Genomic DNA, 12049 nt, shown 5'->3' with positions numbered 1-12049 from the left:
TATACTGTAGCACAGTTTGCTTCTCCCCTTTGGTTTATATCAATTATTTGTACCTAAACAAGATATAGAAAAAGGAAGAATGGGGAAGAGAAAGGACATTAAGCATGTGCTACTGCTGTCATTGCCACATCCAGAGAAAGAGTTAGGTTTTTTAAAATCACAATCATTTCTCTACTGTTGTTTCTTGAGTCATTGTGAACTCAAAAGGGAGTCTATGAACTACTTCTAAATTGTGTATTCACCTGACTAACTGGCAGGATGGCTTGTATTTGAAGTGGTATCTGCTTCTTGTTAATTACTGCAACATCCCCTTTGACAGCACCTATAACCTTAAAGTTTAGTAATCTACACAATGCTCTCTCTTCTTCCATGCACTAGCTTAGTGTGTGATATGCAAGTTTACTCTTACACAGGACAGATGGTGTACATTCACAGACAGAAGAAACTGTACATGTAAACTATGTGGCTAAAACCTGCTGGAAACATAAAGAATAACCAGAGCAGCTTGAAGCAAAGCAGAAAGAGAAAATGCCATATAGGAATACCTACAACAAGCCTTTATTAGGCCTCTTTACACTCAACACCCTGCTGCTGGCTGCAGCCAGCACATACATGAAGGAAACTTGTCTTCTTCCTTGTGCCTCGCTAACTGTCCTTTACAGTGAAAGAGGTTTTTCCTCAATATTATTGTGATTAGCTTGTTTGGGGGAATTATAAGACCAAGTCCATCTTCTATTAGCTTCTGTAACTTTGTACTAATGGTTTTTAAAATAACACATACAAAGCACTTGTGAGATGAAGCAAGATCATCCAAGCACATCATACACAACTACTCATGCATTTACTTTCTCAAGTAACCACATTAACACAATGCAGAATAGTCCTTCAGGCATTATCTCACTAACTTTTCCATGTTTAGGCTTTCTGCTGTTTGTCTTTTGTCCTTTACACTCCCATCTCTTCTTAATTACTGTCCCTTCATGCACCCGTGAGCTGCTCTAGCTAGAATCACACTCCTGTTGATGCCACTGGCCACATTCAGCCTCTTGATGGGACCATTATGGGTTTTGTCCTTTATTGTACTATCAGGGCAATTTTTTTAAGAGCTTCATTCAGATAAACAAAATGTATTGTGCTTTCACAGCCTGGCTTTGATGTGACAAACCTTGAGCTCTCTCCACGTGCTCAGCCAAAGCAACTGGCACATACAAGACTGTTTTTTGCAGTTTTCTCCCCTCAGTTTCACAGTCAGAAGAATATATTGCAATGGCTTCATGGAACAAACTGCCTTGGTTTTGATTCTCTTCAGATCTGCGCTGATCTCTTTAGATTAAACATGATGTCTCATCCTAATTCACTTTAGCCAGCTGAAGTCAAACAGTCTTCTTTAAAGCCTGCAATCTAAATAATACATTTTATTGCCACAGCTACATGGACTTTAGTTAAAACAACTTTACAGTCTGAAAACAGCTACATGATGTTGCTGTTTTATGTGGTTTTTGGCAAGAACACTGCACTATTTCTCTTCAAGCATTCCCATCTCTTGCTCCCAAGCACGGCTGCTGCACTAACAATTAGCAGGTCAGGCCAGTATCACTGCTGAAGAGTTTACAGAAAGCCATTCCTAGACACTGGCAGGGAAATAGATTCCTAATAAGGCAGCCAAAGCTACCCTGTGCAATGGGATGATACCCAGACACCACATCAGGCCAAGTTCATGAAGTACCTACAGAATCCTCTACAAAACACAGCTCAGTTCTGTGAAAGCTCTTGATGTATTGCATGCTCCTCCTGCCTGGGGACACCTCTTTGTATTTGTCTCCCTGAAACCTCTAGATGAAAACGTTCACACCGTGGGCTTGTCACCCCAGAACAATCCCAGGTACTGACACACAGAGAGACGACAAAATATCGTCCCAACCCAGCACACAAGGACCAAGATTTTATGTCCTCTTCCCTATCTAGAAGCAGGAAGAGGCAACATTGCCAGTCCTCATCCTTCCAATATCTCCACTCAGTCTCAGTGCCAAGCTTGCTCAGAATTCCAGAACCCTCACCAAGAAAGTTACTCTCCATCTCCATTCTTATAAATATGATATATTTTCCTACAATCCTTTTAATGATCTGCAGTCATTTTCTGTGCTTCCAATCCAGGATCTCAAAGCACCTGAAAAACTCTTTCCTTCATCATTTGCAGTGAGTTAAAGGAAAAATAGAGGGACACAGAAATGACTTGTCTTCAAATCCAACCCTGTGCTCAAAAATCCAGACCCTGTCCACGATAAACAAATCAAGCAGCTGGTGGGTGAACTGCACATCATTCCGAAAGACTTCACTATTAAAACATCATCCATTGACGCCTTCTTTACATGACTTTTAAGTATATGCAACCAATGAAAGCAGCTTGTCAGTGATGCACTGAGGGTCTCTCCCTGTCTACAAAATCATGCACAGTTTTCTATCATTTGCCATTTTCTGTCACCTTGCGGAGTGGAAGGCTAAAAAATTACAATAAAATGAAAAGCTATCACACAACACAAGATGGTTCCCACCTTCTAAGCAGTAAAGAAAGCTACAGCAAATGATAAAATATCTGGCATGTTGGGGAGTAAAATTTAGCCTGTATTCCATATATCAAGGGTTAGATATTATTGCCTATTATTTTTCAGATATTCAGGCAAATGATCTTCACATGCACACAGGCTGGTAGCTACTCATTCTGGACATGCCCATAATTGTGATAATCAAGTTAGATAAGTTACCATGGAAAGCCTCTGCAAAATGTGTAAGGACTTACCTTTAAGGACTCCCAGAGTGGAAATTGTACCAGAGAGAAAGGAATCTGGAGAGGTGAGAAAAGAAAAAAACCAACATAATGTTACAAAAGGACATTAAGTTGGCATGTTCCTCAGCTGGCTAAATTAGGAACAGTTATTGTTCACTCAGTGAACTGCAGCTTATTACATTTACAAATCTTTATGGACACTTTATGTATGCTGCCATTAAATGACTGGTTTCACTAAAGCGGTTTTACTTTGTTTATCACATTCCCTGCTGAGAGGTTAATGTATTGTTACCAGGGTGGCCTACAAGAGCAATAAGCAGTATGATCTAGTGCAGGGACATTCTTGGTTTGACATTCAGCCAAGAAAGCTATAAGGATGGTTCAAGAAACACGTTCCCAAGGCCAGGCACACAGCTTGGCAAAAAAACATCTTCAGCAATACACACTCTCACAAATGCTGAGCTGAAAACAGTTGCTCTCCAACCAGGCCTCTGCAGTTGGGCATCAGCTGCAGAAACTTTCCTGAATGCCTCCCAGTAATCTCACATTAACAAGCTCCCTTGAGAATTAAAAGCAGGTTGTGAAGAGCTACCACAACCCAACTAAAACCCAAGGGAGGAGCTTTGTGGTTCTGTTCTCATCACCTATAACCAGACAAGACAACAACTTCTATCCAGCAACAGCCTGTATCTCTACCCAGGTTCATTCCTGCTGCCATGTGTTGCCAGCAGTGCCAGTGTCCCCCAGCGTTTCCACTTCCCTTTAAAGATTTTGCCCTGATAAATGTCTCATGTCTGTCTTAAAGATACAGGGAAAAAAGGTCTGTAGGCTGTGCAGAGTTGACACCCGTAAGAAGTCAGTTTTCACCATAAACAAGGGATTCTTTGCAACAAGAGACATCACTTTACAAAGTTATGCCTTCCCTTACAGTTTCTTCCTCCTCCAGTCTCTCCACCAAATTCTTCCGTCTCTTCCTCCTCCTCCACCATGCTGATAAGCCCTGTCCAATATCTACCTCCAGTACTAGCCCTGCCTTTGCCATCTCCAGCCTGAGTATCTGCCTTAAGACATCTCAGAGAAAGCTGTCCCTATGAAAGCACTAATCTGTGCTACAGTTGTCCTACAGCTGTATCTGCAGGTCTGCTTTGCCCTTCCCTAAATGCCTCTGCAGTTATCTCCTCTGCCTTGATGGCTGGTCAGCCGCAGTTTCAAATGTTCTTCCAAGTACCCGTTTTCTTCTTCCACTTTTCCATCCTCAAACACAATGCATGTTGGGTTAGTTTTTCCCCTCATTTAGGCTGATTTTGCAGTTTGTGCATAATTTTATTTGTCTCAGAAAGCACTTACACACCTTTTGCCACAAAAATAGTAGATACCAGAGTCACACTTAACTGATACGTACACTTTTGCTCTTTGTAACATGACTAATGTCAGGTTAAAAACATCCTACAGAGATACAAATGGTTTATTAAACCCAAATTTAAGCATCCAAAGGAATCTGAAATGGTACATCTATTCAATATCCCAAGAGTTAAAGAGTATTGTCTGCTTCACTGTGTTGCAGCTAATGATTAATAAATGAGCCTATTAAGTTAATCTGCCAGGCAAAACTAAGCTTGACAGACACCTGCCACAGAAAATTTGTTATCTATTCAGGCAGGAAACTGCAGTGAGAAGAAATCAATGTCACTGCTGTACATGGAGCTGACAAACTGAAATCTCAGAGGAAGTTTGTCATCTTGAACAATGAGCAATATCCCTGGTGGCATCTCAGAGCCCTACAATAAAGGTCAGACACGACTCTTATTTATTGGGGCCCTGAAACTCAAGTGTAGCAATTAAATTTCATTTTTAATACTGGGTGAAAAAGTCCAGCTATTTGACAAAAATGTGTGGTAATGTATTTATGAGAAGATATATATATCCACATGCTGCTGCATCGTTGTGGAACTGGAGTTAAATGTAAAATGAAAAGCAACATAATCTTCAATTATCCACGCCAAAAAATGGAGGGGAAAGAGAAACAATGCCCACTGCATTTGCTTCAAATTTGTGGAAAAAAAGAGAAAAGGAAACACTCTGTGTCCAGCTGTACACCAAACAAAACAAGCTTTCACACACTGCCTCCAAGTTTTGCTTTTTTATGCTCGCAAATGAGTGGTAAAATTATGCAGCTGTTAATAAGACAACAAGGGAAGCTTTTGACATAACCCCCTTTTTATCTCCTAGCTAGAAGCGTTTCAATTAAAGAGGAAATTTGGTCATGACTGCTGTTTGATTTTCAGGGTTAGTGGTGTTTGCTCTCCGTGTCCTGCATGGCAGGGACCAGAACTGATGGGGATTATCTGTTTCGCTTTTCCCCACGCACCCCGCGAGACGCTGCAATGCACAGGCTTCCGAGGTGCCTGGGAAGATTTTGGATGTATGTCAGTGGGATCTGCACAGCAACTGGGCTCCCTTCTCTCTAAGACACCTGCAGGATAAGGGCTTAAATATTCATAAGTCACACTTGATTATATTAATAGAGTTTGAAAACTTGCAAAAACCAAACAAACTAGGAAGCACCACCGATAAAAACAAGCAGAGCGGCACCTTTGCCTGTATGAAGAAGATCCTAAGGAGGTGTCCTCCATTTCTTACAGTCATCCATTGCAGCCTGTTTGACAACATCCAAAACCAAAACCCACACAAGCAGTTTCATGGGTACTGGAATGAGGAGGAGTCTGGCTTCCTGCGGATTTGCTTTTTGTCACTGGGTTCTCTGAAGTCAAGTCATTTCCAAGCTGAGTCCAGCGATCCTCCCATGACTGGGACCTCCATCACATTTCCTCTTGACATCTATTCCACAGCCCCTGTTGAAATTTCAGTTCCTGTTACAAGCCTTCCCTCAAACCCCTTAATTATTTTTCTTCTCCCCTCACACATATATTTCCAAGAAACTCGTAGGAACTTCTGTTTATCTTTGCAGCTTCTGCCTTTCCACCACATTTCCTTGGCCAACATGTCCAAGGACTGTGGAGGCTGCTGTGTGTTCATGTGTGCATACACCCTGCTTGCATAAGCCTGGTTTCCCTAAGAGACCAGACTAAACGGCCCACACCCAAAAGAAGGATTAATACATTGCAAAAAGAAATAGTATTGCAAGGGTAACTCATCCAACAATGAAAAAGCCTTTTAGATAGTCCATTGCCCTTTATATGACAAAATCTCGCAGTCTGGGGACGCTTCTTAATTTGAACACTTACACAGCACTTCACTCCTTTTCCTACTTGGCTTTTTAAAAGAAAAGCTCTTCAGCAATGAACAGAATCACACCCTGCCAGGCAGAGATATTTATGCCTGAAATAGGCTAAGGCAACAATAAAAATGTGGTCCACACATGTGGGTAATTTTCTGCCAACAAATACGAAACCCTGGCGAGTTCCACCAACCTCTCATTCAATGTTAATATAAAATAGACAGAGAGTACCAGTTCTCATGTCTGGCCTAATGTTATATAACTGTGCTGTTTGTTCAACAGAGTCAACTCTTAAACAAAAAACAAAAAAAAAGAAGTTTAAAGCCCCCAGACAGCTGTAGATCATTATTCTAAAATGTTTTATAGGTTAGTGAAATTATCATTTATGCTGGTCCCTGTAGTCCTTAGCACCTGATGCCTAATTTAATGTAATGAATGTTGCAGATTCTTAGTTCTACACATCTACATAATTCCCCTGATACAGAAGGATTTTTAAAGATTATTTTTAATAAGTTACTTCTAGAAATAGTTGCACTTCACAGCCAGAACAACAGGTATGCACACCTCCACTTCTAGAAACAGTACCGACCTGCAGGCACTGAACATTGATGACAGCAAAAGCCCTCCCATCAAAAACTGTTTAAGTTTAAAAGAAATTGAAGGTAGAGCTTAATAATACTCTTTGTAACTACACCATAACATTCTACAGCACCTCAAAATTCACCCATTCCACATCTGATGCTCAACTTTAAGCTGATGTTGTGTGATTCTGTGATCGTCTCAAAGGAAAGGCGGCGGCGAGGGAGCAAGGAGAGCAGGCTGAAGGAGTGGCAAAGGAGGGGGGATGAACCAAAAAGGAAAAAACCCCAAGTCATCAGCCCCTTCAGAACTGGGATTCCCTTCCAAATATGAGAATTCTTTCACACAAAGAGGAAACAGATGTCCATGGCTGGAATTTGCATGTGGCTTTAGTCTCTTATAGGATACAATAAAACTACTCTTCTTCTCATCCTCTGAGCTAGAAATTAAACAGTGGCATGTCATGCAGAGTCCAGCTGTGCTTTCTACCTCCAACCTTTATTAGCAATATATTTTAAAAAGAAGAAAAGAGAGAGATAGAAAGAAATGGAGAAACTAGAAAAGCCTAAGAAATGAAAAACTATGTGGTATGTGTTCTCAAAACAATATAAAACCTACAGATGTTCTTACTAATCTGTGGCACATGTTTGTTTATTCAGGTTTTCCCTGTCTCCAGTTCAGCAGGCTTTGCTCTCCAGAAGAGCTATCTGTTATTACAAATCTTAAATACTCACAGAGAGATTGGCATAAACAGAGGAGGAACAGGCTCACCTTGTAAGAGCTTTCCCAATGTCCATAAAACTGTACCTCCATACCAGAAACTGCTCTCACCCATACCTCCACTATTCTCTAACAGCAATGGGAGAAAAGCCAACAGTTGTGGAGAGGATTTTAGGAGTATGAATACTACAAAAGCCTACACCAAGAACATCAGGGTGCTTCTCCTCAGGGAGAACATACTGCAGTCATCACGGTGTAGTCCTCAAAGTTGCACCTAACCTGTCACTGGTACACACTTTGATGAGGCTCAGAGATATTTTCACTGTTGAAGCCTGCACATTTACAGAGAGTACTCCAGCACAGTATCTGAGCTGCAGGTGCCAAATTCTGCCTTCTCCATTGTAATTACAAAGAAAAGTCTAATAATTCCCTTCTGAGTATCAACAGTTATGCTATTTTCCAAGGATACATAAACCCACACATTTCAGGAGAACAACCTTCCCTTTAACTAAGTCCCTTTTACATTCCTTTCTTTTATCATTCAGGGTCTTTACAAAAGATGGTTCTTTTCAAATAGGTTCAAGCTCCAGTAGAATAAAACAAACCTGTCTGCCCACTGGAGTTAACACCAAAACATTGCCGTTAACATCACAGTAAATCTAGTTCAGTGTCTTGTCCTCCTAACATTCTTCACACCCCTGCCCAATACATCTGACTATGATAAACTGATGTTCCAGCTATAAACATATGTTCCCCAAGGTGGGATTTTAAAAGGCAGCATGAAATGAGATAAGCCTCTCCCCTGGTCATGTCAGAGGTCATAGCAATAGACACTATTATGAAGACCGAAGGAGCTCAGCACAGCCACCATTGATGGTATATCCCAAAGCTGACAAAGTAAACTCATTTTCCTGCAAAGCTTCAATTAATACTGCCTCCCAGATCCTCCTTAATAAATTGCAGACTCCACAAGGAACCTAATAAAGGTAATTTGCAATCTTAACACGAATGAAGAACTGTCAAAGCCATCAGCCATGTTCCTGCAGCTCCGAGAGTTGACAGCTGTTGAACGTGGTGAAAGAATGGATACTAAATAAACAATGGATGCAATAAACATTAATGCAGTTAGAAACAAAACTCTTTAGGGAAGTGGGACAATGCCAGTATAGCAAAGACCAGAGATCTTCTCTTGGCTCCATCGCTTAAGGGACACAGTGAAAGACCAAGTTCACATACAGCACCTGCATGGAGCCAGAGAGAGGTGGAGCCCCAAGAGAAGCTGGGCCACCCCAGGTAAAACTGTCAGGTTGCATTTGCAACAGACAACTTTTCACAGCATTTCAGAGTTGAGAGTGTGGCTCTGCAGCACTGCCAGAGGCAAAGTAACAGCATTTAGGGTGGCAGGAACACCGATCTCAATGCTGCCAAGAGTATTATTGAAAAATTCCTGAATTACGCTCATTATTCTGATTCCAGCACCCATTAACCCTCAAATAAACATTTGTACCTCGCTTCCTCTGTTTCCCCAGCTCTAAACCCAAAGTATTTCCACTTGTCACCTGGCATATAAGAGTGTTCAGAAGTAAATTCCTTCCCAAGACAAAACATTATGTGCCCCACAGGGTTGCTTAATTCTGTTTCCAGCCATTCTCACAGATGCCCTTTGGAGCTGAACTTCACATGCAACGGGATTTTTTTAACCAGCACTGCACGCTCATTACGAAAGGAACATATAAAGGATGTTATGTAGAGACAGATAAATGCAAGAAAGTCTTTCCCTCCACTACAAAAAGGTTGCATGATTTTATAAAAAAGAGAAAAAAGTTCTTCTAGAGGGTCAATGTTAGCCAGTGAAGGAGAAAGACACAGTAAGAGATGTGGCACTGAGGCAGATGCACAAACTCAAAGCAAGCTGGATTCATTTAAGAGAGCCTGATGGTCACAGAGCACTAACTTTGCCCACGCGTCAGACAGACCATCATTGAGCTATTGAAGGCTCTTTCCTCAAAGAAACCATATTAACAACCTTTAAGAGTCCCTCCTTTTTGCACCAGCCCCTTACTCTGCCAGATGACAGAATAACTATTAGAAACTGTATAATGCTAGCCACAGTAGAAGATCTTATTGTACATCAAACAGGAGCTGCAATGACTGGCCCCTAATTGGACAAATAATATCCATGTTCTCCCATTCTCCAACAATCAATCACTAAAGCAGATGCCCATTTTGCTCTTCCTTCCCAAAACCAACACACTGAGAAAAAAAATCCTCAACAAGAAAATTAATATGCTGCCTGATTTGTACACGCTGTTTTCAAGGTGCAGATAAAAATCTTGCAGGATAAAAGATGAGTTTAGCAGCTCTAGAAGAATGAAGGTATTGTTTAACAGGAAGCAGATGTATGTCAGATGGCAAACTCATTAAAGTGTCCCATCGTTAAAGGAAACGGGATAACAACGAGCCATCTGAAAAAACCTGAACTGATCAGGAAATACACAAGCCGGAGCTAATCTCCTATTTATTGGTAGGTAATGCCTTTAAGTCATGCACATGCATTGAATTTAGGACCATGAAGGACTAATCTTTGTTCTCATGAAAAAAAACCTCACCAACATAGGAGCAGAACCCTAGAGCATGGAGCACAGCATTTCTGGAAGAAGTCTTCTGAGGAAAAACTCTACTATTTAGTGAACACACACACACACACACAGAGTCATGTGCTGCTGTCTGGGCAGCATGTCAGTTTGCTAACACTGATGGCATTTTAAGGTACATTTTAAACATTAGTAGAATGACAAAAATACCTTCTGAAAGGCACCTATCAAGGGAGATCCTCTAAATACAACCTTTTAAACTCTAATCAAAGAAAAAAAGTATTCTAAGCAGACACTAGACTGACAGATTTGCAGTATCAGCTGAACAGTTCATAGACTTGTAGAATGGTAGGAGTTTGAAGGGACCTTTAGAGATCATCTAGTTCAACCCACCTGCTGAAGCAGGTCCACCTAGATCAGGTCACCCAGGAATGGGTCCAGGTGGGTTTGAAGACCTCCAGAGAAGGACATTCCACACCCTCCCTGGGCACTCTCACAGTGAAATTGTTTTTCCTTAAGTTTAAAAGGAACTTCTTGTGTCCCAGCTTCTTTCTATTACCTCTTGCCTTGTCAGTTCCTCAAATGAAAATTTCACAGGAGAGAAAAAGATCTAAACACAAGGAATTAAGCAAGCAGTGTGTTTGATTCGCAAGGCAGGTGGATCCATGGAGAGGAGCAAGAGTACTGCTTCATCTAGCAAATATTCAGTTAAGGACATTTGACAGCAGCGCAGCTGTAATTGCACTGACATCAGCATAGGAACTCTTGTGCTCAGAGATACAGCCACAAAAAAACATTAACAGACCGGGGAAAAACATGTTTCTACCTTCCTGGATGTATCTCAACCTACAGCAGTTTTGTTATTACATTGTGATCACAAATATAACACAGCAGCTCTCACCATACAAATTAAATACATCTCTCACCAGGAGGTTTCTGGATGTTACTAAAAAAATTTCCATGGGAAGATCCACTCCTGCCTTTGTCTAAGGGCTTGAACCAAAGCTCACTGAAAGTGCTGGGATTTTTGCACAGAACCTTCGAGAGCTTCTGGATCTGATGCTCAACATGGAGAAAAACGTGGACGCAAGGGTTCTGGGGTACAACGTAAGGATCAACTCATTTGGGTCCTACCATGTCCTTCCCAGGATGCACAGACTCAGACTCCTGGGGAAAGCAGGATTTAGGATGTGCTCTTTTTAAATTCTTAAGCAGGAACTGCTGCAAATTCCCTGCTTTTGCAGAAGTGGACGCAACAGCCCTACTGGTAGCAGTAGCTGAACCCAAAGCATGTACATTTAAATACAACTTTATGTCCCAATACAATTAATGTGAGCTAAGCAAATTCTAGTGGGGTGTTTTTGCAAATAAGAACTTTGGTGTTTTGCTGCAGTGACAGCCCTGGTGATTTGGTAAGGGCATTCCTGCATACTTGCTTTTTGTGGAAAAAAAACCCCAACCCAAAACAACAACAAAAAAAACCCAGAAAAAGACAAATCACCAAATGTCACTTCCAGCAAAACACCCTGCAGATACTATGAGAAAATCACTCCATCAAGGTTAGTGCAAAACCAACGTTAAAAGAACAACTACTATAAACCACCAAGCTGTAAGTTCTTCCTTTGAAGTGCATGACCCACGCAGCACGGTTTATAGATCTTACACCATTATCTCCATCATGTGGCTGAGAGAAAAAATGCAGAGCAATGTCAGATTTAGGAAATGCTTTTCATGTAAAGGTATTTTACTGATCTTACACACACTCTGTGTATACACGTTCAAACTTTTGTCTCTCACAGAATGGGGCATTGCTAAGCTTCCTTCTGACACTGCCATTTTCAGCTATTTAGGAAGAGCCGTGTCTGCATTGCACACCACTGATAAAAGAAGAAATAGCCTTGAAACATTGCCCAGGGGAAACAGAGGAGAAGCTTCAGCAGGCCAGGGTGAGCCGTCCATCATACAGCAGCCTCAACGGCCAGTCGGTACAGGTGGAGTTAAAGGCTTGATCTTCACAGACCCTCTGAAAGAGTTGGCCATGTGTGAGGTTCTGCAAAGCACTAAAACACAGGTCTAATTTCCCCCCTCTTGACAGAGAAGCAGTTAAATATGTCTTTAAGTGCTGTACCGAAT

General features: G+C 41.4%; 1 protein-coding gene across 4 annotated transcripts in view; it reads right to left on the bottom strand.

Annotated features, from left to right (window-relative positions):
* Positions 1 to 12049, bottom strand: part of SLC25A26 (solute carrier family 25 member 26) — an 81874-nt gene that overhangs the window by 24263 nt on the left and 45562 nt on the right. For all 4 annotated transcript variants that reach the window (XM_062008672.1, XM_062008671.1, XM_062008673.1 and 1 more), the window contains exon 6: positions 2798 to 2842. In XM_062008672.1, the coding sequence (XP_061864656.1) occupies positions 2798 to 2842 (45 nt within the window). The remainder of the gene's footprint in view (positions 1 to 2797; positions 2843 to 12049) is intronic.

Source organism: Colius striatus, chromosome 15, assembly GCF_028858725.1.
Source record: "Colius striatus isolate bColStr4 chromosome 15, bColStr4.1.hap1, whole genome shotgun sequence".
NCBI lineage: Eukaryota > Metazoa > Chordata > Aves > Coliiformes > Coliidae > Colius > Colius striatus.
Note: the sequence above shows the minus strand (reverse complement) of the source record. Positions and strands in the feature narration are given on the sequence as shown.